Here is a 16,880-nt window from a genome sequence, read left to right as displayed (position 1 = left end):
ACCCAGCTGACCACCTCCTCCATGTCCCTCCACAGAACGACTGAGCCAGAAAGACCAACTGATCGCCCAGAGCCTCCTGGAGAAGCAGCAGATCTACCTGGAGATGGCAGAGATGAGCGGACTTGAGGACACAGCCCAGTCGCGTGGACTCTTCCGCGGAGGCGATGCCTCGGAGACCCTGCAGGGGGAGCAGATCCTCAAATCGGCCATGAATGAGAGTCAGTCAGCACCCCACCCTGCCGAGCGTGTGGGGAGGGGGTGTGCTCTGGGATCCCAGGCCAGGCCTGAGGCTGTCTCGCCTGACCGAGGTCCCAGTGCCTCACTGCAGACACACACTTTCTCTTTCTGTTGACACACACTCTCCAGGTGCCCCCACCAGCCCTGGGGATCTGAAGTTGACTGATACAGGCCCCCATTCTTTCTGAGATATCCCCAGGAAAACGCACATGCACACTTGGCATGCCGTTTCAGAGAACCCCCCCCCCCCCGAGCCATGGCAGAGGCCGCAGGCCAGTGAGGTGCTCCCTGTCTCCACGCATGCTCTGCCCTTCTGCCAGCCGTGGCCAGGCCTGCTGCTCGAGCCCTCAGAGCACAGCAGAGCTCCAAACACGCCCAGCGTGGCCGCTGCACCCTCCACTGGCCCAGCATCGTGCCACTCTTTCAACAGCAAACAAGACAGGCACAGCCCCATCCTTGGTAGCTTTCCTGCAAGAAAAGAACAGAAACCAGATGGCATGGGGGTGGTCAGTCTTTCTCCCTCCAGCTGCACCCACACTGTCCTTCCACCCATTTCTCCAGTGGCCATTGTCCTTGGCCCCTGAGGACACTTGCATATTCTGCACCTGGGCCTAGAATGTTCTCTCCACCTCTTCAGCTGGCCAGACTTTTGGTCCTAGAGGGCTATATATGAAAAGCCCCTCCCCCCAAGAGTTACTCCCTGTGTGGCCCTCATGACACAGCATGGCCATGTTCACATTTGCACTAGGCCTGGGTGGAGGCTGGTCACTGCAGCCAGCGCCTGGGTGGGCTAGTAGGAGGGACACGAGAAGCCAGCACAGCCCTCCCATGTGGCCACTCCTGGCCTTGGCCTCTCACTTAGACAGGGATTGGCAGGTCCTGGTCGCAGTACCAGAAGTGAGGGAGTGCAGGAAGCACCGGGAGTGCAGGAAATCGGGGCTGGAAGCTGGAATTCCACATCAGACAGTGGGTGGGGTGACCAGCACCCAGTGAGCTCCCCGGGGTCTCAGCTGCTCCCTGACACCCCCAGCGTGCCTCCACAGTGTGGCTCCTTCCTCCTGTCTCCTTCCACAGTCGAGGGTATCCAGAACCTGATCTGCAGGCACCTGGGCTGCAGCAGTGGCCTAGCGGAAGAGGGAGGTGGCTCCACAGGCCTGCCTCGGAGGGCTGAGACCTTCGGAGGCTATGACAGCATGGGCAGCCCTAGCAAGAGTAAGTAGTGTCTCCTGCCTCGCCGCCCACCTTAGGGGCTCGATAGCAACAGGTCTGAGTGTCCTCTGAGGTTGCATTGTTTCTCAGAACATTCAGCACCCAGTCCGGCCCAGCCATTTCTGCTGGTCTCTGTGCTACAGAAGCCCTTGCCTTGGCTCACACCTGTCGTCCCAGCAACTCAGGAGGCTAAGGCAGGAGGATTGAATTTCAAGGCCAGCCTGCTGAACTTAGCAAGATTGACCTTGTTCCAGAATAAACAATAAAATAAAAAAGCTGGGAATGTGGCTAAGTGGTAGAGCATCTGCCCATCACTGGCAAGGCCCTGAGTTCAAATCTCAGTACTGGGGTGGGGGAAGCCACCATGGATTTCCTACCTGGGCAGGGCTGAGGGCAGAGGAGGGCTCCAGATCCCATGGGATCCACAGCACCCTCACAGGCCTGGCCTGGGCTTCCCAGATGGCAGTTTTAAGAAGAAAGTCTGCAGCTGGCGAGGGCCTGCCAGCAGCCCAGACTCGAAGCTTGGAAACGGAGATGTCCCTGGGGGCTGCGAGGAGTCACCGCAGGCGGTACGTGACCTCCGGGGATGTTGTTCACTCCATACAGAATCAGTCCAAGTCATTGTAGTTGTCATCAACTAGTGTGACTAACTTCTGTTTGGGTTGTCTGTTTCTCTGTCATGGTGACTTCCCCAAGTGCTGCCGTTTTATGGCAAATTAAGGTTCTCTGACCCGATTGCCATGCAGCCGGGTAATTTTGTCCTGCAGCCCCCTGGGAAAGGCAGCCAGTGTTCCAGGAGGGAGGCGGGGAGGGGACAGGCTCAGGGCATAGCCATGGCTTCATCAGCAGGCCGGAAACCCCATACAGGAGCCTCAGGCTGTCGGCACAGGTATAGTAACACCTACCAGATGTGCCCACGTCTCGCCGGCTCTTCCCTCTCCTTTGACTCAGAAGGCCCGTCACGTGTCTGTCCTTGCCAAGGTTTGGGCTCAGAGGCCACAGCCAGCTGCCTCTGGCCAGCTGAGGCTTGGACTCACCTCCATGCCTGGAGCTGGTGTACAGGCTTCACATGTGGGCCTGCACTCCCATGGATGGTGATGGCTGCCTCCCACCTCCAAAGCTGCCCTGTACCTTCCTTCTGCAGACACCCGGATGGGCATGTCAGGTAGCCAGCAAGACTGCCCCCCACAGAGGCCCGGCCCTGGGTGCTTTCTGTTGCCCATGCCAAGGGAATGTCTTGCTGATCTCAGGCATACTGCACCTCCTTGAATCAGTCCTAGACGCTCTGGGTTTGATGCTATGGTCTTTGCAGGTAGAGATGCCAGGTTCAGAGACTAGCCCCCGGCTGCCCACTTTCCTGGAGTCAGAGGTAGGTGGCATCTGGTCCACCTTGGAGATGGCACGCAGGCCCCATGTGCTACTGGACAGAGCCCAGAATCTGCCTTTCTCTCCACAGCTTGTCCAGCGGATCCAGACTTTGTCACAGCTGCTCCTCAGCCTCCAGGTACCAGGGTGTCAGGGAGGGACCAGCCACACTTGCCCTTTCCTAGTTATCTGGGTCTGGGCAAGGACGTGGCTCTCACAGGCCCGGCTCTGACCCTGTGCACAGGCGGTCATCGCCCAGCAGGACAGCTACGTGGAGATGCAGCGGGCAGCCATCCAGGAGCGGGAGAAGCAGTTTCGACTGCAGTCGACGCGCGGGAACCTGCTGCTGGAGCAGGAGCGGCAGCGCAACTTTGAGAAGCAGCGAGAGGAGCGTGCGGACGTGGAGAAGCTACAGACTCAGCTGCGGCAGGAGCAGCAGCGCTGGGAGCGAGAGTGCGCGCGCCAACGGCAGGAGTTGGAGCGCGCAGGCGCACGGTTGCAGGCGCGGGAAGGCGAAGCGCAGCAGCTGCGTGATCAGCTGGACCAGGAACGTGCAGAGCTGGAGCGACAGCGCCGGGCCTACCAGCAAGACCTAGAGCGGCTGCGCGAGGGCATGCGCGCGGTGGAGCGGGAGCGCGAGCGCCTGGAGCAGCAGCGCAGGCTCAAGAAGCAGCACACAGTGCCAGGGGCACTGCCGCCCGGGGCGCTGGTGGAGGTGAGCCAGAGCCTCGCGAGACTGCGCCTTTCGGGGTATCAGGTTGGCACACGCATTTGCAGGTGTGAGGCCGAATGTCAGAAAACACGAGCATCTGGTGTAGGAGTGAATGTGTGGGCTGGCGTGCGGCTCGGTGGTAGAGGGCCGGCCAACCACGCGTGGAGCCCTGCATCCTACCTGGGGCACCGCCGATGAAGATCAGAGTGATGGTGTGTGAGCGTGGGGCACTCCTGTAGGCCCAGCACTGGGGAGGCCAAGGCAGAAGACTCAGTTGAGCCCCGGAGGACCGACCCACGTGGGGGACACAGCCACATCCTCTTGAAAAAATATTTGTAAAGAGTGAATGTACCAGCGTGTGTGTGTGTGCACATGTGAGAGAGCTGTAAAAGTGTATCTGCACACTGCAGCAGAAAACACAGTAAATGTCGATGTCTTCTTTTTTTCAAGAAGTAGTTTGTCTAAGCAGCATAAATGTGAATGTGACTTTCGTGTGTGAGAGAACATATGTGTGGCTGAGTGTGAACATGAGTGTGCACAGCTTCAGGTTGAGCCCAGCTCTGCATGCACAACAGACATCCCAGGGGCCATCTGGACCAGGTGCAGGGATCAGCCCTCTCAGCCCCGTCTCCCCATCGCCTGGCTCTCCCTGTCCCCCCAGAGCCTCCCCGCCCCCCAGGGCCTCAGCCTGGCAGGCCCCTTGTGCACATCAGGAGAGCGGCCCCGTGGGAGAACTCCCTGCAGATTCAGCAGCACTGGGACATATCTTCTGTCACTCTTTCAGGCCCAGCCACCAAGCCACCCTCCTAGTTTCAATGGGGAGGGGCAAGAGGGACCCCTGGCCTTGGCTAAAACACCTGGGACCCGGGCGAACCTGCTGCTATCCGGTGCTGGGCCCGAGTATGTGGAGCGCCCTGAGGTGGCCCGCCGGGACAGTGCCCCAGCTGAGAGCCGGCCAACCAAGAGTGACGTGCCCATCCAGCTGCTGAGCACCACCAACCAGATTCAGAGGCAGGCGGCAGTGCAGCAGCAGATCCCCACCAAGCTGGCCGCCTCCACCAAGGGCAGCAAGGACAAGGGCAGCAAAAGCAGGGGCTCCCAGCGCTCGGAGAGCTCAGGTGAGCCCAGCCCCGGCTCCAAAGCCTGGGCCTGCAAGAAGTGGGCTGTCTCCAGTGCCCCTTCCCCCTGGATCCGGAGATCCAGCCATGGGCAACTTGTGAGTCTACAGGGGCTCAATGGGACCAAAAGCGGGATACTAGTGCCACCTAGAGAGGGTGCCAGAGGAAAACCAGAAGGTGCAGCTGTGACATGCCAGGGCCTCCCCTCCAAATGGAGGCCTTTTTCTCAAGCAGAATTGAAATGGCAAGCCAGGCCCCACGTGCTTTCCCACAACAGGCCTCACAGTAGGATGGGGGACAGGGGAGCTTCCGAGGGTCACAGGCCAGAAGTCACCTGCTCACTTAGGACCATGTAGCTAGAGCACAGGACAAGTGCCAAGGGCTCTACACAGTGTCCTGGGTTAACAGAGGGGGACGCTGCAGCCCAGAGAGGCACAGTCCCTTACCCTCGGGCACCTGCAATGAGTACCACCCAAGAGTGAGCCGAGGAGCTCCTCCGTGCCTGCCCACTGGGAAGTGGTCCCCAGGTCACAACTAGGGATGTTCTGGGACATTCTCAAGGAGCAGAGCCTGTGTCCTGTGACCTCTGGGGCATGAGGGTCACTGGAAAGGGATACTTCCCCGAAAGCAGTGCCTTCCCTTTGTCCAGAGGTTGGCTGACTCTGAGGGTCTGCCCTGGGCACTGTCAGGTGGGGAAGGTCCGGCAGTCCTCCCAGTCCTGAGGTGGCCTGCCGCAGGGCCCAAGCTCCTTCCCTCTTCCAGCTTCATTCGACCTCAAGCAGCAGCTGCTTCTCAACAAGTTGATGGGCAAGGACGAGACCACCTCTCGGAATCGCCGGTCACTGAGCCCCATCCTGCTCAGCAGCCACAGCTCCACGCCTGCCACAGGTGAGCCCAGCACCCCAGCAGCGGGGCAGTCTGCAGCACCTGGTGACATCTGACACCCTGGTCCCCTCTCTCTTCCAGACTCCTACGTCCCAGCCCCGAGTCCAGCCCCAACCGACATCCCTCCTGAGGCCTTCTTCATCAAGGCTGGGGGCACATCCTTCCCACCTGTGCCCCCGGCTCCCTCCCCACTACAGGCCACCAGGGAGGAAGCCAGCAAGGAAGACGTCATCTTCTTCTGAGGGGCTGTGGCTCCAGGGGCAGGCCCTCTGGCCTGTCTACCCTGAGTCTCTGGGGACCCCATGGGGTGACTGCCTGCCCAGCTATTGTCCCCTCCTGCCCAGGCACACCCCTGATGTCCATCTGGCCTGGGTCAGCCTGTTGGTGCTTCGGGTCTCATGGCTCTGTCTGTAGGATTAGTGGTAATGCCTGGGTAATTTCATAAACCTCTTTTTTTTATTCATACATAAAAGAAAGTTTTTAATGGAAAGTTGAACCAACTAAAGCAAGGAGTTGTTTTAAGCCGTAGCACCCCTTTGGGTAGGAGAAAGGTCAATTTCCAGTTGTTTGCCCAGGCAGTGAGGAGTGCCAGGGGGGCCAAGGAGCTGAAAGGCAGGCCAGGCCTGGGTCTGAGGAGCCGCTGGCCAGGCCAGGCTCCACAGGTACCAGGAAGCAATGAGTGAGTCAAGTCGTGAGGGCACCAGGAGGGGCCATGGCATACATGTGTGTCTGCAAGTCAGGCAGAATCACCCTCCAAAGCAGCCCCTTCCACGCTGGCCACCAAGAACCTCTGTCGGCAGGGCAGGCAGGGCCCACCCAGGAGTAGCGAGGACCAGAGGGAAGGGGTGGCCATGGCACTTCAGGCATGTTTTGTGGGTTCGGAAGCTCGTCCTGAAGGGGCCGACCAGGCATGGCTCCTTTAATTTGACAGAGGTTTCCCAACCGCTGGTCTGCTTCTCGAGGGCACCTGCCGTCCCCACCGCTCAGCCCGTCCAGGGCACCAAGCCTTGGGCTCAGCCAGGGCTGGCACAGGCACCCCAGCAGAGGTCCTCGGTCTCCTGTGAAATGGGCAGATTTTCCTGGGGCTGCTAGGAAGAAGCCCCTGGGCTGTGTCCGGCCAGAACGGGAGGGAATGCCTGGAGAGGCTGCCAGCAGGTGCACAGGGGGCCATCTTGGGGCGCCTCACTTGCACTGGCCTGTTGCGGCCTGGAGTCAGCTTCCCCTAGAGGACTTGGGGCAGGGCTTTAGGGGTGGCCCAGATGGTCAGATCCACATTCCAGCTGCAGCCAAAGCAGAGCCTGGCTGCCCAGGGCAGGAGGGGCGCGTTGCCAGCCTTGCCCCACAGCCCAGGCTTCCCCACGTTGGAAGTGTTGACAGCAGGGCCAGGTCCTGGGCTGGTCATTCTTGTTCCCAGAAAGGGGCACTTGGGCCCAAGCCAGGGCCAGTGTCCTGGGGAGCCTCAGTGGGGAACTCAGCCCTTCTCCTGCTATGTCAGCAGAGTCACCCCCTATGATGCCCAACATAGTAAGCTGGGGGATGTTTCCACCACTGAGGGACAAGTGGGCACAGAAGAGGGGAAACTGTTAGGACCTGTGCAGCCTGCCATCAGCTCCCTGAAGCCAAGGTGCCTGCTTAGTTAGTGTCCCAGGCTCAGGAGGGGACTGGGCAGGTGCAGGCACTGACCAGGAGCCAGGGCCCAGCCAATGGCTAGCAGGGTTCTGAAAGTAACAGCTGTAGTGAGTGGTGTGGTGTCCCAACCTCTTCTCCAGGCTTCTGGCCTCTGAGAACCTTGACTTTTCCCACCTGGTCCTTTTCCATCAGCAGTGCTGTCCTGTTTCCCGAGTGTCCCCCAACCCACCAGATCTCATCTGTGCCATGTTTATAATCAGTGTTTTGTATTTTTGTATGGAGACATATTGGAGCACTTTAGAAAGGCTAAATTCCTGCTCTATCGCGAAGAGAACATTCCTGGACTCCTGCACTGGCTGGCCTCCCAGCCTGTTTGTCTGGACCACCCACCCAGACATGAGGACTCCTTGAACTTAGACAAGCGCAAGGAATTTCTGCCCAACCACACAGCGGACCATCAGCAGGAAGGGGGCCTCCCCGTCAGGTGGCCAGGGAAGGGGGGGCTCAGTCAGGCTCCACACGCAGTAGGGCAGCATAGCCGGTTCACCCTCTTACCACACCCACGGTCACTCCTGGGTAGAGCCCAATTTTATTTGTAAAGCTGGTGGCTGTGTAGTTCCCCGTTTCTGTGGGTCCATGCTTGTGGTCTTTGATGATCGTGACCATGACCTTAGCCAACATGACAATTACTTCACAGTGATTATGTTTCCTACCACCAGGTGTTTGGGAACCACCCTAGAACTTAAGACCAGATTCTAGCAATAAAAGTGTCTAAGATGATCTCTGACTTAAGTGGCTGTTCTCGGAGTTTGGGGGACTATCTCTAGTCCAAGTGTCAGCCTCAGGGACACTGGGAAGCAGGGGAGGGGCAGGCAGGAGGTAATAGCCATCTGCACAACTGCTGTGGGGCTAAGTCCAGGCATAGGGATGCTAGCCCCTTGGGGGACTTTGAGCTGGCCCACTCCCTGGTCTGTCCCCTGCTAAGTTCCCCCAACGGCAGCTGTCCCCTGAGATCTGCCTGACAAGCCCCTTCCCCTGAGGCGCCCCTAGGCCTTCCTCTGCACGGGCTCCTGAGAGGTCGAGTCCTCCACCATGGGGTATGCACGGATGTTCCAAAGGAAGGCCGGGCTCGGGGTCCACAGAGGGGCCAAGCCCTGAAGTTGAGAGCTACTGAGCCACAACAGACCAGCCTCCAAGACAGACGGTGGATTAGTGGTCACAAGCCCAGGGGGAAGGAGGGCAGCGGGCGATGGCTAAGGGTGCAAGGTTCCTTTTCACGGAGTGAAAACATTCTCGGCTGGTTGTGGGGGTGACCGCACAACTGAATCCACTAACCACTACTGGCCCGTGCACCTGGAGCAGGAGAGGGGCAGGCAGGGGGAGTGTGCTGCTGTCAACTTCAGAGGGCTGGGTGGCTCAGTGGCAGGACGTGGGCTCAACACAAGGCTCTGGGTCTTGTCCTCAACACAAACAGAAAAAACTAAAAAAACATGAAGAACCACTGGACCCCTCAGAAGTGGGAAGGGGGCCCCCTTTTTTGGGAGCACCTACTTGCTCTGTGCCTGCACCCCATATGGTCAGTGTCCCAGGCCTTCTGGTCCAGCTTGTATGCCTAAGCCTGGCTTTCCTTCTCTGGTTTCCTGTGGCCAGGCACCACATGGAGGCCCTTACAGGTCTGAGCTGTTTGAGGCTGCAGAGGGGTTACTGGGTGTTGCCAAGACCCTGCCCCTCATCTCCCTGGTGCCCCTGTGCTGAGGGCCAGGGTAGACACACAACCACCCACATGGATGGAGACTGACTGGGCCTGGCCCACATGTGGGTCCTGACGAGGAGGCCCACAGATTAACAGGGCAGGGCACCTGGCCTGGGGACAGGGAAGGGGGAGAGTCCGTGCCACATGAGGCTCAAGGGAACACACACTGCCCCAGGGTCTTCCCAGGGGTGTGCAGACTCAAACATCCTTTTTTGCCTTCAGACTAGAGAACGAACACGTCCCAGCCCACCACATTTCCATGGTGTGGTACACATGGTGTGACACCAGCTCACATGGCCTGGCCTCAGGTCAGAGCCCATGAAATGCACATAATGGCCCAAATGGACCTCAGTGGCCATGGGTCCGTCACACGTGATATGAGTTAAGTGTAAGACCAGAGCCACAGTGAGCAGGAGGAGGGTGTGGCATGGGCGTGGCCTGGCAGGAAGCAGCATCCCTGTCCCAAAATCTGAGGCTGCAGGGAAGGGCGCTCAGGGCTAAGGCTGCCCAGGGTGAGTGGACAGCACTTACTCAGAGATGGAGAGAAGCTGTGGGACCAAGAGCATCCTGGAAGGCGGGCTGAGGAAGAGAGGTTCCAACTGGGCTGTGTCCGCTGGTGACAGCCAGTGGGTGTGGGCCTGGGCCGGCGAGGGGCCAGGAGCCATCAGTGTAATCATCTCACACTTGAACTGAGCACCAGCACCAGAATGTTTAATTGATTCTCGTTCCAGCTTTCCCAAGGTGTCACTTGAAGCATGGCATGTGTCTCTCCTGCTTGTCTTCATTTGCATATAGGACCCGGCCAGCAGACAGAAGGCTCTGCAGAGGCCCACACAGGGCCTTTCCAAGCTCTGCCTTGGCTTGGGAGTCCTGGGGTCTTCCCCATTTGGCCCTCAGAGAAGAGCTTTTCCCACCAAGGCCCTGGCTGGGATTGGAGGGTCCCCATACCAGCCCCTCTTCCCTCCCTACCTATGCACCTGCGCCAGGGCTGCTCAATCACAGACGCATCCCCTGGCTGGTGGTTGCTCTGGGAAGGGGCCCTCTGTCGGGTCCAGCTGCATCCACCTGCTCCTCACACCACGTCAGGGGCTGGCAGCCTCGGGCTGGCCACTAGCCTGGGCCGCCTGGTAGATGCTGAGCAGGGAGGAGATGGTGCCCATGAGGCCCACCAGCCACGGGGGGAAGCGGCCGGCCCACAGGACACCTGGTGGCAGCCAGTGCACGGCGTTGGCCAAGTCAGCCAGGTTGCTGAGAAGCGTCAGCACCTCCGAATGCATCCGCACCTCGATGGCCCTCTGCTTGCTCTGGGGCAGCCGACTGTGGGAGCAAAGCAGCCACTCACAGCCCGCCCAACCCCTCACCCCAGGAAGGCCCCAGACTGGAAAGAGGACGGAGCCTGCCTGTGAGAGGGAACGGCTGGCGGTGAGGCCATCCTGACCTTCCATAGGGTCTGCACCCCCAACTCCCCCATAGGGAGCCCCCAGCCTCAGACCCATACTCCAGACTCCCTGGAAGACAGGTGGGGAGGTTGTATGGGGGCTATAGGGTTTTAGGAAGATACCACAGTGACAGTGGCTACTGTCCTCAAAATCTTGCCTCGAGATCATCCTCCCAGCCAGGGGCACAGCCCTGAGCACCCAGCCCTGGGTCCTTGCTCTAGCAGCCCCAGTTTCCCCATCTATGAAAGGTTCTACTTCCCACCCAGAGGCCAAGGTGAGGCCCTGTGGCCTGCACACACACGGGCCAGGGAGGGGATAGCTGATCACCAGCAGCCCAGAGGGGCACCTTCCCGGCAAGGCCCGGACTTACCTGGTGAGGTTGGTCATGGGGTTCCTCAGCCTCTGCCTCAGCCTCAGCACCGTCCACAGGGACCTGTAACATCAGAGACAAGAGGGAGACCCACTGGAGCAGCAGGTACCCTGGTGGGGCAGGGCCTGGCTCCCCGAGGCCACCTGGGTTGGGGGGCCTCTGCCACCTGTTACTACAGCCACAGGTTCCTTCAGAGTCTGCTGAGCTCTGGGACAAGCGCTCTTCCCTTTCCCTGCCACCAAGGGTCCTGTGCCTGCAGGGCAGAGCTCCGCCCCTGGCAGTGCCTCAGAAGCCCCCAGGACAGGTCACACAGCCCCATGCTGCCCAGGCCACACCATGGACCTGCCCAGGGATGAAAGGCCATGAGCCAAGTCCCCCTCTGACCTACAGCCTCTGCCACATCCAGAGCCTGGCCCAGGAGTCTCTGAGCACATAGGGAGAGACCGGCTGCATCCACAGACAGCGACCTCAAGGGGACCTCTGAGATCAAGGGGTAGCCACTGCCAACAAACAGAACATGAGGAGACAGAGTGCCGGCAGCATGGAGACTAGAGACTGGAAGGAGCTGCTCAAGCCTAGGCAACGGGGGCCTACTTTGGGGGGGGGGTCTTTCTGGTTTCCAGACTGTGGACAACTAGCACCTTGTCAGGGCATTGGTAAGGATGTGCCTCATCCTGGGACAAGTGACAGCAGATGCAGGCACTGTCCCCAGAACAAAGAAGGTTCAGCCTCCCTTCAAGAGGTTAGGGATGGCTCCTCCTCACTCCAGGGATCTGGGGCTTCTCGGCCATCATTAACATGGGGACTGGAGGACCCTGCTCCTCAATGTCTTCTCTAGGCCAGGGGGTTTTGAACAAAATGTCTCAGCAAATTTGCAGAGGAACACATTTAGGAGGAACCCATTACTGTGAGGTTCTAGAAACCGTCAGCTTTCAGAGCACAAAGGCAGTCAGGAAACGGCTGGCTTGTTCCTTTGGGGATTCTGCTGACAAAGCAAGCAGAAGTCAGAGTCCAGGGAGAGGTCACCCTGCCATCCGCTTCTCTAGTTCCTTCTCCTTCCTGGGTCTGGTCATCAGAATCACAGCCCTCTGCCCAAGAGGTCCCCAGAACACGTGAATGTGTGGCTGCAGGAAGGATGAAGTACCCTAAGACGGGGGTCATCCCAGATATCAAAGGGGCCCAGCTTCACCACAGGATCCTCAAAAAAGGGAGGCAGGAGGGTCAGGGTCAGGGTCAGAGAGATCTGGAAGATGCTGCTGCTGGCCCTGGAGATGGAGGAGGGGGCCACAAGCCAAGGGCTGAAGGTGCCTCTAGAAGCTGGGAAAGGTGGGACCAGCCGCCGAGGCCTTGACTTTGGCTCAGTGAGTCCTGTGTCGGATCCCAGCTGAAACATGACCTTCTAACTGCAGGACTGTGACATGATCAATCTCTGTTTAAAGCTACCAAGTCTGTGTCATTTACTACAGCAATTATTAGAAATAAACATGGCAGGGTGGCCAAGAAAGAGAAAAACTCCAAGAGCTGGAGACCAGACCCTCAGGCCAAGGCAGCCTGCCAATGCCACCGCAGCCCTGCTGAGGAGACTCCACCAGGGACCTCAGGGCTCCCTCTGGCTGATGTCACTCACCTGGCAACCCCCAGGAGCAGGGAGAAACCCCAGAGGGCAGTGCTCAGGGTCCACCATCTGGCAGAGTCCATGCGGAGGACCTTGGCGTCAGCGGCCCAGGCCACGTGCTCGCACGGATAGTAGAGCTGGTCAGCTACGTTGCCCAGGACAGACAGCCAGCGGACAAAGACGTCCTTCTCCTGCAGCGCCAGGGAGACGAAGGGCCCGCAGTCAGACCTACACACTGCCCACTTCAGGGCTGTGGCCGCAGCACCATTTCTCCCCAACACAGTCCCAGGATCATGCCCAGGCCCAGCAGGCTGTCCATGGCCAGCTGCTGCAGATGAGGACGGCCCGGGTCCCACAGGCTCGTTTCTGCTCCGAGCAGCAGGTCTCAACTCAGCTGGGCAATGGAATCCCCAGGGAGTTTAAAAAGCCCATGCCCCAACGCCAGCCCTGAGGATCCTGCCTCCATGGCAGGCGACGCCAGCTCTGGGATGTTGTCCGTGGATCTATATTTTAAGTTCCTCGGGGATTCCTCCCAAATACGGCCAAGTGGGGACACCTGCACCAGCCTGCCTTCCTGAAGGCTTCCAGTTCCTGCACACGGGCTCAGCTGAGGCTCTCTGATGCAGGACCCTGGGTGGGGGCCAGGGCAGGCCACATGCAGGGACCAGGGGGAGGAGGGTGGTACAGTGGGACATGAACACCAGCTGCCACACCCAGTGTCAGCTGCATGCCAGGCCAGCACAACAGTGCAAGGCTTGTGTCACCTCCCCAAACCCAGGAGCTCAGCACCTCACATCACAGACTGCAGATGGAAGCCCTTCGCTCCTCCTCAAGCAAGGACTGGCCTCCTGGCAGATGAAACAGAGCCCCCAGGAGCCCTCGGTCTGCCCCATGCTGGGCCACCTGCCCCACGTGTTTGTTCTTTGGGTTTTTGTTCTGTTTGCAGCGCAGCGTTTAAACCCAGAGCCTTGTGCGCTGAGCTCCACCCCCAGCACCTCTGCCCCCAAGTCCAGAGTAACTACCTGTATGTACCCAGCCAAGCAGAGCTCAGTGCAGAAGCAACAGATGCACAAAGCATACCAGGTGGCCATAAAGAAAACAGGAGATCTGTTTGGAGGGATCAGAATTGGCCTCCCAGTTGAACTGTTCGGAGGAAACGGTAAGTGGTAGAACAGAGTAAACGGTCCAACTAGCAACAACACACTTGCGCCTGCGTAGATACAGGAAATCTCACCAAGGAGACAAGGAGCTGATCACAGCTCCTCTGAGGAGGAACTCTGGGGTCCCAGAGATCAGGGTGGATTATATACTCATGGGTCACACAAACAAGCAAGCTTTGTTTTTAAATCAAGGGCTGGGGATGTAGCTCAGTGGAAGAGCTCTTGCTAGCAAGTGTGAGGCCCTGGGTTCCAACCCCAGCACTGCAAAAAATTAAAAATAATAAAATTCAAATTAAAATGAGAACATCTGATCATCTCAAAATAGAAAGTACAATTTAAAAGATAATAAACTGTCCAACAGGGAGCCCTTTGGGACAAGCCCATAAAACACCAGCTGAGCCCAAGGCCACAGGCTTCCCAAGGGTGGGGACCCCTCCCTACAGCCCCTGCAGTTACCTCTGACCCCAGGCCGTACTGCTTGGTGTAGACAAACATGGCCAGGTCGTCAAAGAGTCTCAAGACGGTCCTGCAGTGGCTGAGCTGGGCCGACACCACCAGCAGGCGTGTGCCCACTTCGGACCTGGCAGGACACTGTTCAACCAGGACCCCGCCAACCAGCTGGCAGCAGTACCCCAGAGTTCGGATCTGTGGGAAACCAGAAGCAATCAACATGGCCCTGCTCCTGAGCTGCACTGGACCAACCGGCCGGGCCCCCGGCCCTGCAGGACTGAAGGTGCAAAAGTCAAAACCAACAAGCATCCAACAAAAGCTCAGTCAGAAAACAGGACAAATGGAAAAACACCGGACAATGGTCTAAAAGGAGAGTCTAACAAGAGTCCTGGCTCATGTCACTGAGGGGCACAGCCTTTGGGGACAGTGGTAATGGGGACAAAGAAAAGAAAACTGCTTCCCACCTCCTTGGTCCTCCTTTCCCAGCAGGCCAGAGGAGGGTGAGGTTGGAATGTACATTTGCATCTCCCTGGGTGGGCAAAGCCCTTAGCTGGGCCGCAAGCTGGGAGCAAGTGACCTGTCTCAACCCAGTGAACAGGACAGTAATTTGTTTGAATTACTTTAGTGACAAAGGGCCCACTCAATAAGTGATTTGGAGGATCACAAGAGAGATCAGGTTCACCACCCGTGTGTCTTTCATTATTTCACCTGCTTCTCAGAAATTGCTAGTTCCTGTTGTTTTACATATTACTTTACCTGTAATTTCTTTTGAGCCCAGGTGTAATGGCAAAACACTGCCATTTAATTGTCCAACTTAGGAGGTATTAAAACCTGACCATTCACCCATAGGGGACTTGGTTGGAACCTATCTGCCTCGCCACCCTGTTCAACCTAAATGCTACCTAGGAGGGACTGGCCAAGACAAGCTAAGAGTCCAACCTAAGGGACTTGGATGGAAAAACCTTAATGCTCAATTAGAGGAGATTTAGTTGGAACCTAAAAATCCAGACATAGAGGGAGTCCTGAATCATTCTAAATGCTGAGATCATTCACAGCAACCTAAGAAGCAACTACAATGACCTAGTCAGATACTCATATCCAAAGGTAGGAATCTGCTTGGTTAGTAAATGTCCAGTCAGGATGGGTTGGCAGGGACAATCTAAATGATCAAACTACAGGGGACTTGAATGAAACCCACAATGGCTAGGTTACAGTAGGGGCCTGGCCATTGTGGGCTCCTTGGTACCAAGTTGGCTGAAACAACCTAAATGCTCAACTTGAGGGGATGTGGTCAGAACCTAAATGTCCAGCCACGGGGGAAGCCCTGCAACATCCTAAATCCCCAGAAGAAAAACTGTTCAGGACAACCCAGGAACTAACTTCAGTGGCCTGATCAGATCCCAAGGGCTCACACGAGGGAACTGAGGCAGTGGTTTGGCAGGAACAACCTGTATGTCCACCCTTAGGGGGCGTGGTTTGAGTCTAGCTCAGGCAGGGCCTTTGCAGTGAGTGATCCTGAGCGACCCTGTCCCCTCTCTGGCCTCAGTTGCCCCATCTCTGAACTTCGATGGAACTCGTGGCCTCCGGCCCCGCTCGGCCCCAGCCTCACCAGGCGGTCGCGGCCCCGGTAAGACTCCAGCGCCGACGCCAGACCGTTCAGCGCCGCCATGGCAACTCCGCCGTGACGTCAGCGCGACGTCAGCGCGCCGCGCCAGGGGGCGGGGCTAGACCGCGTCCCAGGAGCTTCCGAGTGGCCCGCGAGCACGCTGCGCAGGCGCGGCCGCTGCTCTTTGTCCCTGAGCTGGACTTTTGTCTGTTCCACCCGACTTTGCAAAAGTTTGGCGGCCACGTTTGTGCGGCCCGGGCCTGTGACCGGATTAGCCAGCTGGCCGTCATTTGCCCCATGGCGGCCTGATCAGCTGCCCACACACAGGGCATTTCAAAATTGTGTGCAGTAACCATGGATTAGCTCGCCCAAAATTTCTCAAAAAAGTGAACACCCATTTCCTTTTTTTTTTTTTTTCCCCTTTCTTTGAGGTGGAGTTCACATAACGTAAAGGCCACCATTTTAAAATGTATAATCCAGTGCCACTTAATACATTCACAGGTTGTGCCCCCACCTGCCCTCACTGGTTTCAAAGTATTTTCATCAGTCCCAAAGGAGACCTTCAGAGGAGACCAGAACATGCCACCACAAAATATGCCGCCTTGGCATGAGGAGTCCTTTGAGCTAAAGGCAAAAGCACACAGGAAAACTCTCTGCCCTCCCACTATTTTCCTAAAAGGAAGATAAGTTTACAAAGGTGTCCTCCCACTTACCAGGAGGGACAAGTGTCCATCACTACAGACATCGTTGGGTCCTTATGCACCAGAGGAATCTATTTAACAAACTTTGCTAACCATCCTTTAGCTGCCATTTATCTTTCTATCCATAATTTGCCACCACGAGAGACTCAAGTCCTTCTCCCTTGTCTTGTCACTTCTCTAAAAATTCACTGTTCCTGGTTGATGATGCCTTATAAATAAATCGGAGTTCCTACCCACCTCTTGAGAATGACAGTTTTCTGGGTGTCGCCCATGTATACCTGAGGTACCTGTGTTAATGTTTGCTTCTCTCCAGTTGATTCTTTTGTTACAGGGTCCATCTCAGCTTAGAACTGAGGGTGGAAGGAAAATTATTCTTGCTCAACACCGTGGTCCTATTAAGCAGTCATGCGTAATAGTCCCTGGTCCTGGTGACCACTAGTCTGCTTTTTCTATACATATTACCTATTCTTGATATTTCATATAAGTGGAATCAGACAATATGTGACTGCTATGGTTTGGAGAGGTGTCCCCAAAGGCTTATGTGTTGAGGGCTTAGTCACTAGCCTGTGGCATTATTGGGAGGTGATGGAAACTTTAAGGGGTGGGGCCTAAATTAGGTCACTGAGGGCAT

General features: G+C 57.4%; 2 protein-coding genes across 4 annotated transcripts in view; one reads left to right on the top strand and one right to left on the bottom strand.

Annotated features, from left to right (window-relative positions):
* The window catches only part of Arhgef18 (Rho/Rac guanine nucleotide exchange factor 18), a 76,362-nt gene extending 68,427 nt beyond the window's left edge, over positions 1–7,935 (top strand). For all 3 annotated transcript variants that reach the window (XM_071603369.1, XM_071603364.1, XM_071603361.1), the window contains exons 21-29: positions 36–218; positions 1,312–1,449; positions 1,906–2,015; positions 2,759–2,815; positions 2,903–2,950; positions 3,056–3,526; positions 4,308–4,641; positions 5,404–5,529; positions 5,608–7,935. In XM_071603369.1, the coding sequence (XP_071459470.1) occupies positions 36–218; positions 1,312–1,449; positions 1,906–2,015; positions 2,759–2,815; positions 2,903–2,950; positions 3,056–3,526; positions 4,308–4,641; positions 5,404–5,529; positions 5,608–5,768 (1,628 nt within the window). In that variant the 3' untranslated portion in view covers positions 5,769–7,935. The remainder of the gene's footprint in view (positions 1–35; positions 219–1,311; positions 1,450–1,905; positions 2,016–2,758; positions 2,816–2,902; positions 2,951–3,055; positions 3,527–4,307; positions 4,642–5,403; positions 5,530–5,607) is intronic.
* Positions 7,936–9,598: 1,663 nt separating this feature from the next.
* Pex11g (peroxisomal biogenesis factor 11 gamma) lies at positions 9,599–15,631 on the bottom strand. Its single transcript, XM_027954919.3, has 5 exons — positions 15,552–15,631; positions 13,949–14,137; positions 12,345–12,523; positions 10,718–10,780; positions 9,599–10,225 (listed from the first exon to the last, which is right to left on the bottom strand). Exons 1-5 carry the CDS (start codon positions 15,609–15,611, stop codon positions 9,991–9,993), a joined length of 726 nt encoding a protein of 241 aa, XP_027810720.1. The 5' UTR covers positions 15,612–15,631; the 3' UTR covers positions 9,599–9,990.
* Between the last annotated feature and the right edge of the window lie 1,249 nt (positions 15,632–16,880).

The sequence above is a fragment of the Marmota flaviventris genome, chromosome 1 (assembly GCF_047511675.1).
Source record: "Marmota flaviventris isolate mMarFla1 chromosome 1, mMarFla1.hap1, whole genome shotgun sequence".
Taxonomy (NCBI): Eukaryota; Metazoa; Chordata; class Mammalia; order Rodentia; family Sciuridae; genus Marmota; species Marmota flaviventris.
The sequence above is the reverse complement of the archived record's forward strand: the minus strand, read 5'-3'. Positions and strand labels throughout refer to the sequence as shown.